General features: G+C 36.0%; 2 protein-coding genes and 1 long non-coding RNA gene across 4 annotated transcripts in view; 1 reads left to right on the top strand and 2 right to left on the bottom strand.

The window, feature by feature from the left end:
* Positions 1 to 2,091: 2,091 nt before the first annotated feature.
* On the bottom strand, positions 2,092 to 8,706 carry LOC141561675 (uncharacterized). 2 transcript variants are annotated; one of them, XR_012488116.1, is made up of 3 exons: positions 8,537 to 8,706; positions 7,683 to 7,830; positions 2,092 to 4,618 (listed from the first exon to the last, which is right to left on the bottom strand). It is a non-coding gene; the product is annotated as an uncharacterized LOC141561675 (long non-coding RNA). The 2 variants fall into 2 exon arrangements; XR_012488117.1 differs by lacking the exon at positions 2,092 to 4,618 and adding an exon at positions 6,599 to 7,575.
* A 431-nt stretch (positions 8,707 to 9,137) lies between these two features.
* LOC141562099 (serotransferrin-like) lies at positions 9,138 to 17,855 on the bottom strand. The gene is made up of 5 exons (XM_074302109.1): positions 17,822 to 17,855; positions 11,433 to 11,468; positions 11,116 to 11,279; positions 9,922 to 10,012; positions 9,138 to 9,310 (listed from the first exon to the last, which is right to left on the bottom strand). Exons 1-5 carry the CDS (start codon positions 17,853 to 17,855, stop codon positions 9,153 to 9,155), a joined length of 483 nt encoding a protein of 160 aa, XP_074158210.1. The 3' UTR covers positions 9,138 to 9,152.
* Positions 17,856 to 22,619: 4,764 nt separating this feature from the next.
* Positions 22,620 to 24,600, top strand: part of LOC141561665 (serotransferrin-like) — a 32,259-nt gene continuing 30,278 nt past the window's right edge. Inside the window, exon 1 of the mRNA XM_074301569.1 lies at positions 22,620 to 22,811. Coding sequence (XP_074157670.1) covers positions 22,769 to 22,811 — 43 coding nt within the window. The 5' untranslated portion in view covers positions 22,620 to 22,768. The remainder of the gene's footprint in view (positions 22,812 to 24,600) is intronic.

Genomic DNA, 24,600 nt, shown 5'->3' with positions numbered 1-24,600 from the left:
CTTGTGAAAATTCACTGAGGTGAAGATGGAGTATAGATGTAACTTTGGCTTCAAGTGTAGAACAGTAGTATACAAGTCTCCTTCTTGGCAGAATGATGATAATGGTACATGCCTGTGCCAGGGAACGTTGGTGTAAGAGCTTGAGAGAAGAGAAATGTGCTTCCTAATTCCATAGAAAATACATGTACTGACAAACTCTATGAGGAGAAATTCAGAAGTAAAGAGAATAAAGCCTGGAAAGAAGCCATGTAGGTGAAAAGCAGGGCTTCAGTATATCCTCAATGTCCAGTTTGGTTTACACTAAAAAGTTTAAAGAATTTTCCTTTGGGTGAGATCAGAGTCTTTTGTATGAATGGAGATAACTTCTTCCCAGTAGGAGAAATTGTTAACTTTAATTGTTAATTGGCATATTTTAATCCATGTAGCTTCTATTATTTCTGCTTAGTATTTACTTGGATAAATGGATTTACTCACTATTCACTAACTATTATAGTCTTTTTCATGATTAACATTGGTCAAGAAGGTCTTCAAATTCAAGCTTGAGGTATCCCTTTGAAAGGATAGTGTGGCAGTGAAATTCAACACAAGTGTTTGCTTCTATTCTCCCCACCTCATTCTTGCCTCAAGAGAGCTCACAATCAATTTGTATTTGCAATTGTTGTTGTTCAGTCATGCCCTGCTCTTTATGACCTCATTTAAAGTTTTCTTGGCAGAAATATTAGAGTAAATGTCCTGTTCTTCTCCAGTTCATTTTACAGATGAAGAAATTGAGACAATAAGGGTGAAGTGACTTGCTAATTCTTACAACTAGTAAATATCTGAGGTCAGATTTGAACTTAGGAAGATGAGGTTTTTGATTCCAGGCCCAGCACTCTATTCACTGTGCATCACTACCACAGAAAGTTCCGTGGGACAATGCACTGAATATTGAACTTGGAGTCAGATGAACCACTGAATATGTAGACCTTTCTTAAGGTCAGATATTCCCAAATTTCTAAGTAGATAAAGGCAAGTACTAGACAATGGAGACAATATACAAAAGACCTTTGTGGTACACCCAACAATAGGTAGACTTTATATAGAGTTTTAAAGTTTACAAAGCACTTTATATGTATTGTCAATTCATTTGATCCTTACTTATGATGAAGTGCCAGCACTATCCCCATTTCATAGATGGAGAAATTTCAGTAGAGAGGTTAATATTTTCCCAGAATCACACTGCTTGCAAGCGTCTAAGACAACACTCAGTCCCCTGAGTGGGAAATTTTACCCATAGCATCTGCATCTATGCTGTCATAATCAGTTAAGTCTCCACAGCTTCATTGTGGCTTGGATGTCTTTTTTGCTTTGGGACATCATAGGCGGCTTGTTTGTCTCTGGGGTATCCCTATATAGTCCTGGTCCTGGAAAGAACCTCCAACTCCCACCAAATGTTTTTCCAAGTCTATTTATACCAATCCTTAGCCCCGCTTTGGTCACATGGCTTTTTGAAAATTGGAGTCAGTGTTCCCCAATGAATGTTTACACATATTTCCCAAGTGTCCTGGGAAATTTAATCATCTTTTGATTTTGGATATTTTTATCATAGAAATACTTTACATGTGAGGGGGTAGCGAGAGACTTGGAGAGTTATTGGGTTAATAAGCAGCAGAGTTAAGATTCCAACTGGGATGGTGTGACTTCAAGTTCAGGGCTCCTTTATGGGTACAAACTATATACCAAGTCTGCTGGTAGGGATACTCTTTCTCCTGTGTGGTTCTAGAAGCACAAAGATAAAGTCTGTTGTTGTTGGGTTGTTCCACTTCCCCCCCCTTTTTTTTTCTACACTCCATTCGAACCATCTGATTGAATAATATTACTTTATAAAGGAAAGGTTACACTTGCTTAGATTACAGCTTATTTTAGAATCATATAATACTAACTTTGAAAGGAACTTTTCAGATCATTCAGTCCAGCCTTCTCATTTGACAGATGAGAAAGTTAAAGGCCAAAAACATAAAGTGGCATTCAAAGCCACCCAACCCCAAATGCCAAAAACAAAAATTTCCTTTACTTCCCTTCCCCTTTCCCTACCTCCTTTCCCTTCTTCCTTCCTTTCTCTTCCTCTTTTCCTCTCCCTTCCGTTGTGCTATCCTCTTCTAACTAGGAGAACAAACTAAAAGGCCGCTAAGTGCCACAGCTAAGTTGGAGCTCTGGGCTTGAAGTCAGGAAGTTCAAATCCAGCTTCAGATACTTACTAGCTGTGTGATACTGAGCAAGTAACTTAATGTCTGTTTACTTTGGTCTTCTCAACTGTAAAATGTAAAAAAAATTAAAAAAATTACAGCATTATCCTCCCAAGGTTGTGAGGATCAAATGAAATAATATTTGTAAAGCTCTTAACACAGCGCTTGACACAGAGTAACCATCATATAAATGCTTATTCCCTCTCTTCCCTTCTCTTGCACTGTGATTGTCTCATATCAACAGTTCTGCAGCAGGGTAGGAATGGGCAGGAACGTATAGATGTGTAGGTTACTCTCAGACTCATCAGAGTCCGTAGGTAAGGCAAATCACCAAGAATTTTTATTTGCTGTTGATCAGTTCTGTCCAACTTTTCATGACCTCATGTAGAGTTTCTTAGCGAGGATACTGGGCTGGTTTGCCATGTCCTTCTTCAGCTCATTTTACAGAGGAGGAAACTGAGGCAAACAGGGTTAAGTGACTTGTCCCGCTGGTTAAGGTCTATAGTTAGATTTGAACTGAGGAAGATGAGTCTTTTGAATCCAGGCCTAGCACTCTATATACTGCACCACCTAACAAGCAGCTATTAACTGCTAGGTTAAATATTGGAGACACCTCTCCCCCCTCCAAAAAATAAAGCATTAAGATCTGTAGGAGTTCACATTCTAATGAGAAGTCATACACAATTGAAATGACTAAAAAATATTATGAAAAATTCAACTTAGAAGCTCCTCAAATTGGTCAGGGAAATCCCCAATGAACTATCTACATCAGTTTCCCCACCCTCATGCTTGTTCTTTCATTTAGTTGAATTTTAGATGAGATTCTCCAGGAAAGGTTTTGGGGAAGCCTTACTTACTTCATTCAGCAGCTCCTTCCCAATGTATATCTTAGAGTGAATTACTACTGCCAATGGCTACTCACATCTGCATTATGGTAATTATTACTTTCATTTTCTGAAAGTGATGTCTTCTGATTGTCTCCAAGTTATGGGGAAATGTCCTGCTTAGGCCTTATACCCTGCACTAGCACGATTTGTTAGGATTTTAAGTTTTCAGAAGTTCTTTCCTCATCAGCTCATCAAGGAGGGGCAGGTTGTTCCAGTGGAGGGTATGTTAGTTTTGGAATATGAAGAGCTGAGCTGAACTTCAGCTCTGCCATTGTTATCTGTGTGACCTTGAATAAATCACTTAAATGCCTCTGGGCCTTCCTTTATAAATCAAGGGCATTGGACTACATGATCTTATCTCTAAATCTCTATTTCAATTTTTATTATTCTCATTTTTCAGAGGAAGCAAATGGGGCTCAGTAAGGTTGTAAGTGATCTGCTCATGTTCATAGTGATCATGGCAAAACTGAGGCTTAAACCTGGAGGAGACTCTTTAGCCAAATGTTCTTTTTCACTAAACCACACAACTGGGAAGGAAAGGACTACAACAAGTAGAAATGGCAACAGGAGATTAGAGACTTTAACAAAGGATAACCAGCAACAGAAAAGAAGTTACTATTGAGGGGGCAGCCTATTTGAATAGGGGATCTTCCCAGACTTCTTGGAGCAAGATAGAGTAGAGAGTGAGGTGGGCAAGCCTGAACCTCATGATGAAGACATTTAATTGCACTCGACTTGTGATGGGGAAGGGAAGAGGACTGAGGATGGGAAGAGTAAGCCAGTTCTTCACACGGAAATCTCTTAGAAGAAAGATCCAAGGGGACAGAGCTTAAGGAGGAAAGCAGCCCAGGGCACCTTGTTTTCAGTAATTAAGCCTAGTGAACTTCAACAAGGAATTTGCTGTACATAATTATGGTTCTTTTGTTTCTCCTGTCAATGAGGGGATTTCTGTCTATAATATGGGATTGTTTACTTTATTCTTTCTGTCTCTCTGTCTCTGTCTCTATCTCCACCTCTGTCTCTGCATCTTTGTCTTTCTCGTCTCTTTCGGTCTCCATCTCTATCTCTGACTATCTCTCTCTCTGTTTCTGTCTCTATCTCTGTCTCTCTTTGTCTCCTTCTCAATCACTGTCTCTCTCATAGCCTCTCTATGCATACAAAGTAATTTCCTTAGTGCCTACCCACTTTGCCCTCCTGACTTTCCTTGACAGAAAATTTTATTTCCTTATTGATTCAGGTAAGAAGATTTCTGCTGTTTCTTGTTCCATGTTTTGTTTTCAGTGGAGATTACAGAAACACAGATTGTTCTTTTGGGGAGGCGTTTGGGTAGCTGCTGATCATGAACAGTGTCGACAGGTTTCCTTTCTTCACTATGGTCCATTTTGGCTTTTGACATTCTTGAGACATAGTCATTATCTTCCAAAAGTCGAACATGATTACATCCACATGTGTACTCTTTTTACTGATATAGACGACCATCTTTATACGCCTTAGGAGAAAGTGGAACTGAAAAAATTATTTAAAAAAAATTTAGAATTCTTCAAAGAAAATTATTAAAATGTTCTTGTCCTTTGACCCAAAGAGCCTACTCTTAGTAGATAAAGAATAAAATGAAACTTCCAAAGGATCTATATGTACCAAAATACCACAGTAGCTCTAGAGGCTCTTATCTTCTTGGTGGATTAAAATTGAAAAAAATCTTTCCTTCTATTGGGTAATGATTAAACAAATTATAGGATCTGTAGGTGATGGAATATTCACATCCATAAGAAATAATAAAATAGACATTTTCAGAGGAAACTAGAAAGGCATTTTTGAACTGATGCAAAGCAAAGTAAGCAAAACTAGGAAGATAAGCTATATAACGGCAGGATTATGAAGAAATTTAACTTTGAAAGTCTTTAGTATTCTGATCAATGTAGTGATAAAAACCTCAAGGTGAAATATGCTACTCACTTCTTTCTGAGGAAATGATAAATTTAAAAAAGCACAGAGACAGGAGCATACATTTTTGGGTGTGGCCAATATAGGAATTTATTTTTACTGCACTATACATATTTATTATGCAACTCTTATTTATTTTATTCAGTAGGAGAGGGGCAGTGAAAGGAGCACATTATGATGCATGTAAAAATAAATATTTTTTAAAAGAAAGTCCCTCTATATGAATAAAATATTATATAATGAAATAAAATCTTTACAAAATATTTTATTTTTATCCTGGTAAAGACTGGCCAACAATCAAGTTATTGTGCATCATATATCACTAAGTAGAGTCAAAGTTATCAGCGATTAATTTTAGAACAAAAAGAAGCCAAGGCTTTAGTCACCATAATCCATTTTGATCAATCATAATTTATTCAGTGTGTTAGCTGATCATACAAAATTACATTAAACAAACACAAAATACTTTACAGGTTTATAGTGTCTATTCCCTCCTCTGAAACTACCTGTATAACACAACCTCCTTGGGCCTCAGTCTTCTGTATCTGAAGAGGATACACTCTGTGATCTGTAAGGTTCCTTCTGCTAAGAGCCAAAGATGCTGTACACTTGGCTGACATTATAATTTTTCCCCCAATAGCAGGATGCCATCGAAAGCATGTTGGGTTGGGTTGGAAATCAGAAAAGATCAGTTCAAATTTTAGTTTTGTCACTCATAGCCTATGTGATCTTGGACAAGTCCCATGATCTCTCGGTGCCTTATATAGAAAATAGAGGGTTTACCTTTTGAGACTCTTCTGGTATTAATTAATAATCTATGATTCCATGACCCCTTTTAGAAGGCTAGCCTTCCCAGCATGATGAAGACCCCATGTCAAGCATCTCCTCGGACATGTGTTAGCTTTTAAGCACTGTGTTCTGGGTAACCTTTCAAGGTTATAAATTAGATAAACTTGTCTGTGCTTAGCAGAAGGAATTTCCTACAACAATGATATCACGGGTCTCTCTTTTCACAGGCTGCCTTTGAGAAAAGTGCATTTTCAGAATCACTGAGCACTAAGAATTTTCTTGGAGCAGCCAGGTGGCACCATAGTGCACAGAATGCTATGCCTAGAGTCAGGAACTGATTGCAGATCTTGGGCAAATCACTTCACCCTGTTTGCCTCAATTTCCTCACCTGTAAAATTAATTGGAGAAGCAAATGGCAAACTGCTCCAGTGTCTATGCCAAGGAAATCTGAGATGGGGTCACAAAGAGGCAGACACGACTGAAGTGACTGAACACCAGCAACTTTTGAGATCAGTCCCAAAGTGGAACGAACACCTCAGGTAAGTGACCTATCTATCTCACTGCCCAGAGTCTAGATCATTTCTTAGATGTTAGGGAAAGAATTTCTTCTGGGACATAAATCGGATTGGATGGTTACTGAGCATCTTTCTAATTCTGAGATTCAATAATTCATTCCATGATAATAAAAGAGGCAAAGTAATCACAGCACTAAACTGAGATCTAGAATAGCCTCAGCGAATACTTTTGGGCCAACTTTATTTTTACAGAGAACAAACTGAAGCTTAATGTATTCAACATTATACAGGTAAATAAGTATCAGAGGACAGTTTTAAACCTAGGTTTTCTGACTCCACAATCAGTATACTTTCCAATGCAGAATGCTACCTTTTCCTTTAGCTGTTCAACTTCTAATGTTTTCTATCTTTACTCCAACTAAGAGGCATTAAAAGGCCACATTGCCCATCAGACTGTTAGGGAAAAAAATCCAACAGCCACCCAACACATTTGATGATGCTGGCAAATGACCAAATGTACAGAGCCACTGATCTGGACTACATCCTATGGACCTGGTCTAAAATCCTCAGTGAGAGTGAGGAGACCTCACTAGTAGTCATGGACCTGCCCCTAACCAGCTGCACAATCCTGAGCAAATCACATAAGGTTTCTCCACTTCAATTTCCCCATCTATAAAAAGATAAAAGTAGACTAGAAAAATTCAGGGCTTCTTAAACTTTTCCACTCATGGCCCTTTTTCACCCAAGAAATTTTTCATGGCCCCGAATATAACAGGCATATAAAATGATTCAATCATAATTTCATGACCCCCACATTACAAGATCCCAGTTTAAGAAGCTGGGGACTAGATGATCAATAAGAGCCCCTTCTGATCTATGATTTTACAATTTAACTATTAATCCTGTGCCAGTACATTTTCATTTCTGCATTACAGGGAAAGAATTTATAAGCTGTAATAATGAACAATCCATGGCAAAAGGCCTGAATCCAAGAGAAGAGGAAGTACATCAATGGGAGTGACAAAAGACCTGAGTCCAAGAGAACAAGAAGGAAAGCAATGGGAAACCAAGGTATCTTGAGGAATCTTACAGATAAGAGTATCTTCTTTGGATATCAGGGACACTTGGATCCCTGATCATGTCATTGTGTGCATCTTTCAGTTTCTTTGAAAGACTATTTCCTAAAGCTGATACTCTTCTAAGTATAGCCCAGAGCTGTAAAGCAGAAGGAAGAGTTAATGTATTGGAAAGATGTTGAGAATAAAAGGAAGAAGAGACTGATATTGGTGATGGTATTTTAGGGTTGGGTTTAATACACTTACCTAAAAGCCCCATTGTAGCCATAGTAGTTTTCTCTGGTACTAGAAGCACATTTATCCAAAATTGGTGAGTATCGATTGCCAATACATAAGGCACAGAGATTGGAAGTAGCATCAGCACCAGGAGCACAAGATTCACTGAAGTATTTATCTACACAGAGAAAAGACAGTGGTTTCTACTTGAATAATATGAGTGCTTCCTTTTATTTCCCATGTTAAAAGCCTCTATTTTAAATTACATAATTGCCCCAATTAAATGAAGATGTGATCATAAGCCCAGAACCTGAAATAAATCAGAGGTTCAGAGATAAGGCAACATTGCAGGGAGAGAAGGTGACCCCCCCAACACACAGACCTGATGGTGATTTTTTTCTTTTTTAAAAATAGTTAAAATTTCATAAAAAAACCCAGAAAAAGACAGAACATGGTAAGTAAAAATATATATTGCCATGTGCCCAGCAGAATAACAATATTCAATATATTTCCATTTCAATAAAACAAAGAAGTCATATTTATGACTGTCCATTTTTTTTGTTCTTGCTTCCATCTAGGTTATTCTTTTGTTCTTTACTGTACACTTTTTACTTTATTCTTTTTTCAAATGGTGATTTAAAAAATCACTCAAGGCTCCTATTTAGAAAGTCAATTCATATACCACACCATAATCCAGGTACATTGGTGACTGCTTTTCTCCTTCAAATGTGTCCTTGATATGTTTTAACCTGATTCTACACGTATAGAAATATTTAGCACTCTCTACCACCCAAGGTAACGAGGGACTTCACAGTGTAAATTTTCCTAAGTCTCTAACAATTAGAGAAAATCAAACAAATAACTTCTTCAAAGAACCAGCTTACCAAATTCACAGGAATGGGTTTGGTTGTATATCAGACCCATGGGAATGTTCCAACCAGCACTTCTGCCTACTGCTGTGTGGCAGGATTTCTTGTGTTTCAGTGAATTCCATGAGAGATCAGTACCTGACCTAACAACAGCCACAGCCTAATAACCTTGAAAATAACAGACACAAAAAAGCAATAGTTAGCATTATGAGCCATTCCAGAAAGGGCCATTTGATGCCACTAGACCAAACTTACTTCATGCCTTGGGGAAAACAGATATATAAATGTCCTCAGACTTATAGGAACCAGAGCATTGGAAGAACTGCAGTCTTTTACTTAATTTCTCATGACCAGAAAGTTATCCATACTACAACAAACTCAGCAAGTAGTCATCCAGACTATTCTCAAAAGACTTTCAGTTAAAGAGAATCCTATTATTTCCTAAGGAAATCTCTCCCATTAACTATTTGCATTCAGTCATTTATCAGTAATATCTGACTCTTTGTGACCCCATTTGGGGTTTTCTTGGCAGGGACACTAGAGTAGCTTGAGTTTCCTTCTCCAGTTTATTTTACAGATGGAGAAACTGAGGTAATCAGAGTGAAGTGACATGCCCAGGGTAACACAACGATTAAGTTGTCTGGCTGGACTTGAACTCAGGAAGATGGACCCAGTGATCTATCCTGTGCCACCTGGCTAACCCTTCCATCGCTGGGTTTACCAATTCAGACTCACCCTGAGCAGGTTTATTCACACAGTCCTCCCCATGACTCTGTCCATCCTTAGGTGCTGAAAAAATAAAGAAGCCAATGGAATGAATCTTCCATCTGCATTCACTAAATATCAGGTTTTCTTAAGCATGAGTGCTTATACCACTACAATGTCATTCCATTCCATTCCATTAAGGAGAATCCATTCCATTCTATTCAGGAGAATCTTTGATTCTCTACAGTTTGGAATAACATGAAAAATGAAAATTCATTCCTATTCAGCTAACTTTGCTTCCATTTTGATCCCAGCCTTAGAGTGTTTTCTTTTTCTTTGTGCTTTTTGATCACTTCAGGGTTTATTAGAACCGTTGCATACCAGAAACAAGATATAGCATATGAACCTTTGTTATATATTTTTATATAGTATTTGACCTTTGCTATGTATGATATATATATGTATACATATATATATATCATACATTGCAAAGGAAAAAAAAAAGAGAAGGAGCTAACCTGAGCTCTATCAACTATCTCAGGGCTATAAATGTTTAAATGATTATTAGTGAGTCTAATTTATTCGTTTGCTATTTCCCACCCTTCTTCTGCTGCCCTAGTGAGAGCTCTGCATAAAATCTTTTGTTCAGAGCCTAGAGAGAGTCAAGCTAAAGGAGAAATATTCCCTCTACTTACTGTAGCTTTCTGCTAGGACAGGCACCAAACCACACTTGCCAGCAATGTAAACATATCCTCCATCAGTACTCATGGCATCAGCTTCCCCTTTCTGTGGAGGCAAAGTAAATCATTACAAAAACATTGTTTCACGGAGCCTAGGAGCCCTTCATCACGCCTGCCATCATATACACTTAGTGACAGGGTGATTGACTAGGGAGAAGGATGGGAAGTGTAGGAACTTAGGTAGAGTTTCATATGAGAAAATTACCTTGAATATCAACCTCATATAGCAGACCACAACTTTTAAAGTTATTTCTAAGGCTTCTGGCATCATAAACTTAGAGCTGGAAGTGATTTCCAAGGTATTCTAATTCAACCCCCTCATTTTATAAAAAAGGAAGAAACTCGACAGTCTAGGATCCAATACAGGAGACATAAAACACATGGTTTCAAAATATTACATTTTATAAGTACAAAGCTTTTACTGCAGGAAAATCCCACTCTCTCTAACATGGGAAAGAGGGGGGGAATTTCTTCTATACTAAGTGAAGGTACACAGAGAAGGGTACAATTCTGTAGTGGGCAATAACACGTCTTTATGTGCACATAACAATGAAAAAAACATAATTTCATTGAGGCAGGGTATAAATTTTCCTGATGTTATCTACAAAGTACAAATTCTTTGACTCATCTCTGTCCTTATCACCACGCTAATAACACACTAGGGATGTCTAAGGAGACCCAGGCTTTTTTCTCAAGCACAGATTCCCAGGTGCACCCAAAAGCATTCACATATTAGTCTGTGACTATACTGAGTTCCTGGTCATGCAGGAAGGGACTCAAGTTGAGTGGCACAAAATGGACTGTCTAAATAAGGGCAGCCATACACTTTGCTCATGGGAAGTTGGTCTTTAATGTAATTCCCTAACAGAGTAGCTCAGATACAGAAGAAATATTGTGATTATTATCATTTTTTATCATCTTCCTTCTCTCGGAGGAAATTCCTACTTTGAATTAAAAGAGTTTAGAATTAGATGTTACTTTCAATATCACCTATACCAAACTTTCCATTTTCCAAGCAAGGAAACTAAGTTCCAGTGAGCCAACAATGTTTTCAGTCACACAATTGATGGAACCATTAACCAGGATTCTGATCTTCCTAGGCTAAAGAGCCCCAAAACACTGATGCTGTACCAAAATGGGAGCACCTACCATTATCTTGACAATGCAATCTTCAGAGTTTTCTCCTACTGCACATTCAATGACTCCTCTACTGAACACACTCCATTCATCACATTTTTTCTTTTCATCATCATTTACTGTGCACCACGTCACCTTCTTGTCCCCTGAGGGATGAATCTTGTCTAGGTCATGACCTGGGAAAAGAAGTCAAGAGTTTAAACCGTTAATCAATCTTTAAAATGCACTATGCAAAAGCCTGAGCTATGACCAGTGAAAGAAGAAATGGCTTTCTGAAGGTTTGATCTTTTGAGTTTATTATGTATGGTAATACATTACAAAGTACATACAAACAAAGACCAGCGTCCTCAACTTAGGTCTGGGCCCTGAAAGCAAGGGTAGTTAGACTTTTATACATTAAAAACAATTATTTAAATAAAGGCAATTAATCAGAAGGAAACAATACAACATTGAGTCATCTAATTTGATGAAAGAGTAGAGATTTTCTAAGTTGGGAGGAAAAGCACAAACAGGTACAATTCTTGAAATCAAACTTGCTCCCTGTGTATAAATAATCAGCACGGCAACAGTAACTAATTGATTGATATGGAGCCAGTTCCATCCCAATGATCTTAAAGTCCTAAGGTCTAGGATTTAGTCCTGATTGTATTAGCTGTGTTTGTCATTTGATTTTTTAAACCACAATTGCCTTATAAAACAGAGAGGGGACCCACCTCACCAGGTTGTAAGAATTGCAGGAATAAATTAAAAGTGTTTATTATAATCAGGCTGAAAGAATTTTCAAGCTGAAATGGTTCTTATGTAGTACAATCCTATGCTATAGGATTTAGGACTGGAAGGGACTTTGGAGATCATTTAGCCCAGGCTCAGGAATATCTAGCACATGGACTGTATAAGGCCTGAAAAATCATTTTCTAAGGTAACCACAGGCAATGATGAGCAAAAAGGTAGGTGCAAACACCTTCTACTTCTTGAGTTCTAGAAGTTGAGAATTTTGTAGGACCAGTGAATGATGTCATAATTATCCTTCCCCTGACTTAGACCTATCATCTCATTTTATGTTGAAAAAACTAAGACCCAGAAAAGGTAAGAGAGGTGCTAAGATCTCATGGTAAGTAGCAAGAACAGGATTTTTCCATACAAATTTTCTGGTTTCAACTCCAATTTGTTTTAATAGTTTTTATTTACCAGCTATATGCATGGGTAATTTTACAGCATTGACAATTCCCAAACCTTTTGCTCCAATTTTTCCCCTTTTCCCCCCACCCATGGCAGGTTGACCAATACATGTTAAATACGTTAAAGTATAAATTAAATACAATATAGGTGTACATGTCCAAACAGTTGTTTTGCCATACAAAAAGAATCAGACTTTGAAATAGTGTATAATTCGCCTGTGAAGGAAATAAAAAATGCAGGCAGACAAAAATAAAGGGATTGGGAATTCTATGTAGTGGTTCATAGTCAACTCCCAGAGTTCTTTCACTGGGTGAAGCTGGTTCAGTTCATTACTGTTCTATTGGAATTGATTTGGTTCATCTCATTTTTGAAGCGGGCCATGTCCATCAGAATTGATCATCATATAGTATTGTCGTTGAATCAACTCCAATGTTTTTTACTATACTGAGTCACACCCTTAGTGACAGTGACACACTAAATAATGATGGAGTCAAAACTAGAACTCAGGCCTTTCTAATTCTCAAATCACTGCATTTGAGTTGATCTTGTTATTATTATGATAAACGTGTATCCTTGTTTTTTCCATATGACACTAAAAATACCCCTACTTAATGAATAGAGTACTGGACCTGTTGTCTTTAAGACTTGAGTTAAAATCCAGTTTTAGACACTAGCCGTGTGATCTTAGACAAGTCACAACTCTATCTGCTTCAGTTTCCTCATCTATAAAATGAATTGGAGGAGAAAATGGCAAACCATTCCAGTATCTTTGCCAAGAAAAAGCCATATAGAATCATGAAAAAGTTGGACATGACTAAAATGAGTCAATGATTTTGAGAATAAAACAAAAGGAACATTGTAACACAGTTTCCACACAATTCAACTATATCTAATGCAACAATCAGTACTTTTACAGGAAGAGACAGTTTAAATACTGGCTCATAAGAAAGAGGCTGATTTTTGCAAATTAAAAGTGAACAAAACAAGAACTGTTCCTGAAAAATAGACCATTTGGTAGCCTGGTACAAAGTGTCCAAGGAATACTAAGTAATCTCCTGGGATCAACAGTAGTAGGGAGTTCTTTATTTATTTTTACCACCTTGAAGGTCATCATAAGGGAGTTTCCTAAATTTGATCTTGCTATGTTTTTTGGGAAGGGAGTCTTCACAGGAGGTGGGATAGATTTGGGAAATTCAAGGAACAGAAACAAAAAGGTTCATGTTCAAAATAACTATGTTATTTTAAGTTAAACTGTATAACTGAATTAAAGACCCTATTCATTCATCTAAAAGAGATAGAAAAATCTGTTGCACACCCTCCCTTCACTGCCATTCCTGGTCATCAGTTTAGCTCAGAGTGGGGAAATGAAGCTCCATATATAAATGACCAAGATCCAGGAAATCAGGACAATTCAGGAATCTTTCTGGTTCTGGATGGCATACAGATGATAGGGGGACACAACTCTTCCTTTCTCATTTGGACTCTTCCTTAGTTTCCCTGCTTTAAAATCTCTCCCCACTTGAGTCCACCATCTACAAAGCCATCAAGGTGATTACCCTAAAATTCAAATCCAAACATCTTACCTCTAGTCCCCCTAATAAATAAACTCCAGTGACTCCATATTAGCTCTTAAATTAAATATAAACTCCTCTCTATGCCCCCTCCCTTCCTATCTGTCCAGGTTTGTTTTTTTTTTTTTTTCTATTTTTTTACACATTACCTACCTCTCTACACTTTATCATCTGGTCATATAGTCATAGTAGTCTACTTGTCTTTTTTTAAAATTTAATTTGTTTTTTAATTTATGAAAGAAAAAATATATTTTCATAGCAAAATAAAAAGGATGATTGCACATGAAGTTGCAAATTTATTATATACAACTTGCTATTACTTTAAAATATGTAATAAAGTTATCATGTAAATTTTCCCCCATCCCTTCTTTTCTCCTCAACCCCATTAAGGTGGTGTTTGTGTCCCCCATCCAGAACCAGAAATATGCTTTGTGTCCCCCATCCATGTAGGCCATCCAGAACCAGAAATATGCCTGAACCATTCGGATTGACTGGGGCTTGGGCATTCTCTATCTTTGTCTTTCTCTCTGTCTATCTCTTTGTCTATCTCCCTCTCTCTGTATCTTTCCTTGTCTCAATCTCTCTTTTTGCCTCTATGTATCTCTCTGTGTCTCTGTCTCTGTCTCTCTCTCCTTGTCTCCATCTCCATTCTTTTTATGTCTGTTTCTCTCTATATGTGTTTGTCTCTCTCTCCACAGAGACTTATAAGATCATTCTAAACAAATTTCTATTTATCAGTTCTTTCTCTGGTTGTAGAGAGCCTCTTCCCTTATAGATTCTTTTGTATTTAATTTGAGTATTTATAAATCAAAATGACTCATTTGACTAAAGTTGTTCATAATTTTGCTGTTACTGTAAACAGTGTTCTCTTGGTTCTGTTTTCATCTTTCATTATTTCTGCCTGTCTATATATGTTTTTCTAAGATTATTGAGCTCATCATTTCTTATAACTCAGTAATATTCCCTAAAAATCATATATAATTTCTTCAGCCATCGTCCAATTGATGGTCATCCCTGCAATTTCCAGTTCTTTGCCACCACAGAGAGAACTGCTATTTTAGAACATATAGGATTTTTTTTCCTTTTCCATTAATCATCTTTAGAAATAGACCTAGTAGTGATATTGCTAGATCAAAGGGCATAGTCAATTTAATAATTCTCTGGGTATAATTCCAGATTGCTCTCCACAATGGTTGGATCAATTTACAGTTCCACTAACAGCAAATTAGTGGCCCATTTTTCCTATTCTTCCCAACATTTTCCTCTTTCTTTCCAAACATTTTAGTCAGTCTGATAGTAAAATTACATCTCAAGATTGTTTTAATTGATAATGTTTAATTAAGAGCATTTTTTATATGACTAAATTGTTTTTATGTTTTGCATTGTCTGTTCATGTCCTTTGATCACTTACCAATTGGGGAATGACTCATATTCTTATAGATTTTACAAAATTCTTTGTATATTTGAGATACAAGATGATTATCTATAAATGATTTCCCCAATTTTCTGCTTTCCTTCTGATCTTGCCTACCTTGTTTTATTTGTACAAACCCTTTTTAGTTTAATATAATTGAAATTATCCATTTTATACCTTACTCTGCTCTTTATTATTTCTTCATAAATTGTTCACTTATTCGTAAGTCTGATAAGTTTCCCTGTTCTTCAGATTTTCTTGTAATCACTCTATCTAGGCCATGTGTCCATTTGATATTTGGTGTAAGATTTCTGTCTATGCCAGTCTGGTTTTGGCCAGACTGTTTTCCAGTTTTCTGAACATTTTTAAAAACTAAATAATGAATTCTTATTCCAAATCTAGTGTTTACACTTATCAAATACAAGGTTATTATAATTTTTTGCTGCTATAAATTTTATTCCTATTCTTCCACTGAATTACCTTTCTATTTCTTGACCAAAACCAGATAGTTTTGTCTTATAATATAGTTTATGACCTGATACTACTAAACCTCCTTCCTTTATGTTCTCCCCTCCCCCATTAATTCCTTTGATATTCTTGGCTTTTTGTTCTTTCAAATGAGTTTTGTTATTTTTTTTCTGATTTAGTAAAATATTTTTGGCAACTTAATTGAAATAACCATGATTCTAACCAAATAAGCAATTACCAACATTAATATTTCTCCAATCATTTAAATCTGAATGTATTTGTATAAAATTTTAAAAAAATTTCATTTATATATTTCCTGGATTTGTTTTGGCAGTCTTATTCCCAGGTATTTTACACTGTCTAGATTAATTTTAAATGAGATATCTCTTATTATCTCTTTTTACAGATTTTGTTTGTGAAATATAGGAATACTGATGACCTATGTGCATTTACTCTATATCCTGCTACTTTGCTAAATTTATTAACTGTTACAACTAACTTGTTTAGTTGTGTCTTTAGAATTTTTCAAGTAAATTATTATACTGTCTGCAAAAAAGAAATAGTTTTATTGTCTCATTCCTTATTCTGATTCCTTCTATTTGTTTTTTTTTTTATTGTTGTTAGCATTTCAATACAATATTGGATAATATTGGAAGTAATAGGTATCTTTACTTCATATCTGAATTGGGAAGGCTTCTAGATTATTCTTATTACAAATAATTTTTGCTAATGGTTTTAGAGAAATGCTTTGTTTTGGGGGGGTCAATTTTAGAATAAATGCAATTTTCCTAAACTTTCAAGTGTCTTTAATAGAAATGAATGTTGCACTTTATCAAAAGCTTTTTCTGCATCTATTGATATAATCATATGATTTAAATTTTTTTTATTATTGGTAAAATTCTTTATGTTAATAGCCTTCATCATAATGTCAGTAGATCATTCCACTTAGTCATAATGTGTAATCTTTGTAATATATTAGTGTAATCTTTTATCTAGTATTTTATTTAGGATTTTTTTTTTTTGGCATCCTTCATTAGTTGAATTGGTCTATGACTTCCTTTTTCTGTTTTTTCTCTTCCTAGTTTAGGTATCAATATCATATTTGTTTGGTAGTATCTAGTCTTTGTCTATTATTTCAAATAATTTATTTTATATTGTGATTAGTTGATCTTTAAATGTTTGGTAAAGTTTACTTGTAAATTCATCTGGTCCTGGTGTTTTTCTCTTAAGAAGTTCATTTATGGCCTGTTCAATTTCTGTTTCTAAAATAAGTCTATTTAAATATTCTATTCCTTCTTTTACTAACATAGGTAATTTATGTTTTTGTAAATATTTGTAAAATATTTTGTAAGTATTCTTCCATTTCACTTAAATTGTTAAATTTACTAGCATATAACTAAGCAAAATAACTTCTTATAATTGCTTTAATTTCACCTTCATTAGTGATTTATTTGCCCTTTTCATTTTTAGTATTACCGATTTGGTTTTCATTTATTTTTTTCTTAAATCAAATTAACCAATGGTTTAAACAAGTTTAAAAAATAAATCCAAGTCCTAGTTTTATTTATTAATTCAGTTGGGTTTTTTTAAAACAGTAATTTTAATAAACTCAGCTTTAATTTTTTTAGGATTTCCAATTCAGTGTTTAATTGGGGATTTTTAATTTGTTCTTTTTCTAGTTTTTTATTTAAATTGCATATCCAATTCATTGATCTGATCTTTATTTTATTGGCATAAACATTAAGAAATATAAATTTTCCTCTGATCATTGCTTTTGCTGTTATCATGTAGCTTCTGATATGTTGTCTCATTATTGTCATTTGATTTAATGAAATTATTGATTTGTTTCTGTGATTTGTTCTTTAACTCACTCTTTCTTCAAGATTAGATTGTTTAATTTTTAATTATTTTATAATCTGTGTTTTTGTGGTCCCTTATGAAATATAATTTTTATTGCATTGTGATTTCCAGGTCCTGCATTCTATTACTTCACTCACTTAGCTGCTTTAAAAAGTGGCCAAATCAAGACTATCATTTCTTATGGAAATTATCCATCAACTAGTGATTACCCTATAATTCCACTTACCTTTATATTTCTTTGCCAGTATACTCCTATACATGCTATTTCCCCCATTAGAATGCAAGCTATTAAGAATTGTCTTGTTGGCTTTTATTTGTATCTCCATAGTCTAGCATTTAATAACTGCTTTAAAAAATGCTTTTAAATTTATTTGTTCATTCACTAGTCTTAAAGAAGGAATTAAGGCTAAGCATATGGGCTGCCAAAATACCTCTGAAGGCAGGCCCTGGATTTTGGGATCTTTTGGATTGCTATCTCTATCTAGATGTATCCTACTCTTCCTTGTATGGGTGGTAGTACTGATCAATAGGCCAATTAGAAGATCCAATTATTTTAATAATAGCTCAATATCTTTGCTTAAAATAAGTCCTGTATCTTAAAGCCATTTTTGACTTAAAGTTATGAAGGTGGCATGCAATGGGGCAACAGCAATATTCATCTATTAGGCAATAAGGCCCTTCAAGATAAACATTGTATTCGTTTTAATTTTTTAATCCCCAGACCCCAATACAGTGTTATGCTCATAGTAAGACTTCTGAACATATCTTTATGTCTAGAAAGTCACTAATACCCTACTGTTCTTTGGAATATAGCTCAAATCTTACTTTCTTTACTTTAAAATAGATGGGTTAATGGAAATTGCACTAGACATAGAGTGAAATTCTCTACATTCAAATCCTGATTCTGCTGCATAATGAGCATGTGATTTTAAGAAAGTGACATTGTGTTTCCTCTTTGTAAAATGAAAAGGTAGAACTAGATTAGAGGTTTTAAACCTGGGGTTCATGTATACCTTAGTGATAAATTTCAAGGAATCTATGAACTTGGATTGTAATGCCTCGGTTTCCCTGCCTCATTTTCCTGAATAGTAATAACCTCAGTTTCCCTCAATTATTATTCTATACCCTGAATAAAATATTATGGCCATCCCCACCCTTTTCCTTACCCCACTAAGCTCTGGTCACTCTCACATTTCAATGAATCATAAAACTCCAGATATGACTCACAAAACTCTAGATGGCTTATCTCAAATGCCTTGGTATTGCTCACTGTCTCTTGCTTCAAACTCCTGTCTCCTGCTTCCAACTTTCTTGACCTCCAATCTGTCAGAACTAAAGTTATGATCCTTTCCTAAAATTATAGCTCATCCATTCATCCAGTGTTCTGCTCCCCAGCCCCCCCAGCTTGCCTTTGTTTCCCTAATAGCTGAAGCCCTATAAAAGTCTCTGGAATTAATTGCTCGATGCTGGATGCTTTGAGACAAGAATCCCATTCAGTTGATTTTGGCTACTCCAAATTCTCCATTATTAAAATATAAAAAACCTAATCTCTGCCTTGCCTCACTTTCTTCAAAGTTACAGAATGAGAAAATAAGGCTTCTTTAATTTTTACTAACTTCTAACTGACAATTAGCATTTCCTTAAATTATTTAGAGAACCACTATTCTGTGATGACAAATAATTGGAAAATGGGAAGATTATCATCAATTGGGGAATGGCTGAACAAGTTGTAATATAGACTATAATGGAATAATATTGTGCTAGAAAAGCTTAAATGAGCTGATGCCAAGTAAAACAAGCAGAACCAAGAGAATATTGTACACAGTTCAACAATACAAAGATTTAAGAAAATTTCAAAGGACTCATGATGAAAAATGCTATTCACCTCCAGAAAAAAAATAGATGGATAGCAGATTAAGGCATACTGTTTTTTGCTTTTTGTATTTGTTTGTGTACATGTGTATGTACATTTCCTTTGGGTTGGGATCTGTGTCTTCTTTCACAATATAACTAATACGGTAACTTGCTTTGCATGATTGAACATGTATAAGCTATATTAAATTGATTATTGTCTCAGGGAGGGGGAAGGTGAGGGAGAGAGAGAACATTTGGTACTCAATATTTCTTAAAGTTGAATGTTAAAAATTGTCTTTACATGCAACTGAAAAAAAAAAGAAATATTATTACATTTCTCCCTGCCCCCTCTACTCTGAGGAGGAATCCAAAGTCTGTCACCAGACACACACAAAAAGGTTTAGAGCCCTTGGACTAGAAGTCTCTCTCAGGTCTTTTCAAAAACCTTCAGCAAATATTTGTTCAAAGTCTATTATGTGTGCAAAGTAAGGTAGCTGCAAAGACAATTACTATGCTTAAGTCAATAAGCAAAAGGACTACTTTGTTATAAGCACTGTGCCATGCGCTGAGAATACAAAGAAAGGCAAAGGCAGTCCTGCTTTCAGGAAGCCAACAGTTATATGAATGGAACAGCATGGGAACAACTATATGCCAACAAGTTATATAAATCAGAGATAATCACAGAGGGAAGATATTAGCATTAAAGGGGAAAGGCTTCTTGTGGAAAATGGGATTTTAGCTGGGACTTGGAATAAGTCTGGGAAGCCAGGAAGAGGAGATGAAGAGTAAGAGCAATCTAGGCATCAGGACATCCAAAGAAAATGTATTGAGTTGGAAATGTAGTTTTCTGGGCATAAGGAGCATCAAGGACACTGGTTGATACATACACGAGAGTAAAGTATAAGAAGATTGGAATAGTAGGAAGGGTTACAAAAAGTTTTAAAAGACAGGATTTTATATCTATTCTTGAAGATAACAGGAAATAAAAGTCATTTATGGCATATGGAGTTTACAATGTACTAGGCATGGAAATTTTAATAATTTCCAACCTTCTAGGCTTTTGATTCCATTTTTTTCTTTTTTGTTTAAAACATTTATATATATATATATATATATATATATATATATATATATATATATATTTAAAACTTAAATACAAAATAGAAAAAAAAACAAAGAGGAAAAAATACATTGTTATGTGCATAGCAGAACATCAAGGAGGATTCAGAATATGTAACAATAAATTTCCATTTCAAGAAAGCATTTATAATAATAGAATACATTGTGTTCAAAACTATCCATCTTTTCTTTTTATCTTTTGTAGATTTTCTTCTGTTTTTTGCTATGCATTTTTTACTTTATTCTTTTTTCCTTTTCCTCCCTCCCCCTCCTCTAAGCAGACCACAGTTAAGCATGCAAAATCCACACACATACACTATCTCTATCTTACTGTCTATATAAAAATATATAGCTATATATTACATATATATATACACATACATAAATAACTATAATCATATATATACATACACATTCATATACATCTGTGTAACATTTTATTACACTTATCTGTCCTCTGTTTCTCTGGAAGTGGAGAACAAAATCTTTTTTAGATCTAATCTTTCTATACATTGAGTTGTTTTCTGTGCAAATCTGCAGGATGTGATCCGATGAGGTTTTCTTTGACTCATAGGAGGAGAAGTAAACTACTTCAGGAAATGCCTTTCTGACAATACAGCTACACTATATTGATTCTGGCTCTAATCATTTCAGAATCTCCCATCGACTGAACTAAAATTATATTGGTTATTATCTGTTCAGCATCAGAAGGCAAGTTTACATGAACAAGATCATAGGGGAACATTAACATAAGAGGATATACTCTTCAAAACACTGTAGAAATCCCTATTTGTATCAAGACTGTTGATAGCTCTCTTTAAGTGCCTGTTATAGTGCATTAAAGCAGGTCTTTGAAGGACCTCTATTGAGCAACAAGCTTTCTTGGCAGTTTGTCTGATTCTTTGTATAAAACAGCATTTTAGGGCAAGTCTATGTGTCTAAATTTCTTCATTTATAAAATGAAGGTATTGAACTGGATGACCATCAAGATTCCTTCTAATACTAAACCTGCGATCCATGGGTTTTTTAAAAAAATGTTGTATAATTAAAATAAGCATGTCCCTCTCCCACTCCAATTTGCCAGAATTAATAATTTCATTCCATTCAGACGTAGTGATTCAGATACTGACATTTTAAATATTTCTTTATTTGAAGTAAATTAAGAGAGGCATCTTATATAGTAGATAGAAAGCCAGTATCCATGCTAGGAAGAACTGGGATCAAATCTAGTATCTGTGTGACAATAGTCAAGTCTTTTAACCTTGCAATATTCTAGGCAACTTTCTAAGGTAATCATCTAGGAATTTTTTAGGCCAATGAAATGAGGTCTAGATATATCTAATGCAGTTAAGGGACACAGTAGATAGAGTGGTAGACTTGGAATCAGGCAGAAATAAATTTGAATCCAGAAAGTCACAAGCTTTCTGGTCCTTTAGTGTCCTTTTCTAGTAAAATGGAGATAGTTAATATCTGCCTCACAGGATTGTTGTGAGAATCAAAATTCCTCTCAGGAGATTACCTTAAAAGAGATAATATATGTAAAGTGCTTTGCAAACCTCAAATAATTATTCTTATAGGTCCAGTCCCTATCCCTATCCTAAAGGAATAAAAGCAGTAGTCTTCTGAAGGAGGAAAGATCTCAAATTCAGGGTTTAATCGGTGACATTTCAAGCTGCCCATTCTCCTTAAAAGGGGTTGTTGGATGAGGAATGGGTCTTTCCCATTTTGATTTTGGCCTAGCTGACTTCAAATGTATGAACCCCTGAAGTGTTTAACCACAAAAAGCCCTTACAAAACATCTATAGCTTTTCCTAATTCTCTCTCCCCCAGCCCGAGCTCCATCCTCATTAATCAGCATTCCTTCCCCAGGCTCCTGCCAGGCAGTGCAGTAACACAGCCCAAATCTTCTTGAAAATGCACTGATCACTGGGGGGAAAGAGGAGGGGAAGAAGAAGGGAGGAGGAGAAAGGGGAGCGGGAAAAGGGAGGGAAGAGGAAAGAGGGAGAAGAAGGTGGCTGAGTGGCTATTGGGCAACAAGGAAGGACAAACACTGTTAGGTCACTGATTCTGCTAACACAGCTCCTGTTTCTCTATAAAAGGGCCAGTAGAACAGCTAAGAAGGCATCACAGAGTCTAGGGGGTCATTCTGTGATAGGAGCCCCACTACCTCCTTGCTGCCAGACCCAGAACCAACAAAGAAATGAGACTCACTTTTCCCACCTTATTATCCTTCGGGCTAATAGGTAAGTGACCACTGAAAGGGGGTTGATTTAGAAGGGCTGTTGATTTGGGGTGAAGTGGGGTGGGCAGTTTCTCTACCCATTCTTTGTGAGAGAAAACTGAACTTTCTCTGAGGCTACCAGAACACTAGAGGGTGTCAGTCGGTGAATTCCCAACCCTGTCTTCACAAAAGAAATGTGAATGAGGCAGAACCAAACCTGGCTTGGAAGAGAGATTAGTCTCAGGATTAAACTATCTGTGAGAGAAGTTTTGAGATCCTGACCTGCTTCCCTTGTAGATTTAATAATATCAAGAGCCTGTGACGTGCATGTTCTTAAGATTCTCAGCTTATGGATGAAGAAACTGAACCTCAGAGAGGTCTAAAAGTCTTGCAAATACACATCTAGTAAGAATCTGAGATAGAATTTAACTCAAGTTTTCCTTCTTCCAATACTGGACTTTTAGGAAGTTATAAGTGAGCCTTTGAGGTTATCAAATTCAACCCTCTCTTCTTGCAGATAAAGAAATTGAGGCTAAATAATTTGCCCAATATCACACAGCTTCTTTGAAGGGAGTGGGAGACATATCTCAAAAGGTTATTTTATAATATGAGGGCCTGATAAAAATCTAGAAGTTATCTAAGGTTTTCTGATCAGTGCTATAGTAGTCAGTCATGGGTAGAACCTGTTTTTGAAGGATGTAGGACTAATCATATCAAAATGCAGATTCTGAGATAAAAGGAAGCATAAAATCATAACTTTAGAAATAGGGACCATCTAGTCCAGGGGTTCTTAATGTTTGTGTGTGTGTGTGTGTGTGTGTGTGTGTGTGTGTGTGTGTGTGTGTGTGTGTGAGAGAGAGACATCTTTGGCAGCCTAGTAAAGCCTCATGGACCTTTTCTGAGAGTAATGTTTTAAATGCACAAAATAAAATATATGCAATGACAAAGGAAGCTGGGTATATTGAAATAGAGCCATCCAAACATTTAAGAAAACAACAATATAAAAGCAACTTCTCTGGTCCCAGGTTAAAAGCAATAGAGGCAGAAGGAAAAAGGTTCAGCAAGTGAACCTAGGTCTTGATTTCTGAAGTCACACTGCCTCTTAGCAAATCCTTAAGGAGGAATTGAGCTGCTCCTCGTGGGGTGAAACAGAGAGCTCAGCATATCCCCTCTCCTTTTCTTCCAGGGAATTGAGGGGATCATGTAGAGAGGAGGAGGGCAAAGAAAGAAGGAAGATGGGGAGGAATTCACCCCAGCCATGAGAATAGCATCCCATTTTAACTAATAATTCTGGATTACTAAGTTCTAAATTCTAGATTGAAGGACTGACTGTAACATAGAGGAAAGACCATTGGAATAAAAATTTAAGGACTTGGATTCCTCTTGGCTCTGGCACTTATTTCCTATATCTCTGGGAGAAGGCTACTTCATTTTTCTGGGCTACATTTCCCTCCCTGTAAACTGAAGGTATTGGAATTAATTGCATTCTAAGTCTCTCTCGGGCCTAAATGGAGGTGGAGTACAGGACCCATTAGATTAAGTGTGGGAGCCTAATAAGGAAATGCCTAATGTAGAATGTGGCCTGTGAGCCTAGTTTTGAGGTAAACAAGAGCTTGTTAGAGATAAATGAGGGGGGTCAGATGCCAGGATGCCAACACTGGAGATAGGACATTATGTATAAGAATGGCAAGGAGGAAAGATTGGCTGGAAGGTAGAGTGCTTGAAGGGAAGTAATATTTAAGTCTGGAAAGATGAGGTCAGAATTAGACTAAAGAATTTAAATGCTTAGCAAAGGAGTTTGAAGGACATGG

Source organism: Sminthopsis crassicaudata, chromosome 3 (genome assembly GCF_048593235.1).
Source record: "Sminthopsis crassicaudata isolate SCR6 chromosome 3, ASM4859323v1, whole genome shotgun sequence".
Classification (NCBI taxonomy): domain Eukaryota; kingdom Metazoa; phylum Chordata; class Mammalia; order Dasyuromorphia; family Dasyuridae; genus Sminthopsis; species Sminthopsis crassicaudata.
The sequence above is the reverse complement of the archived record's forward strand: the minus strand, read 5'-3'. Positions and strand labels throughout refer to the sequence as shown.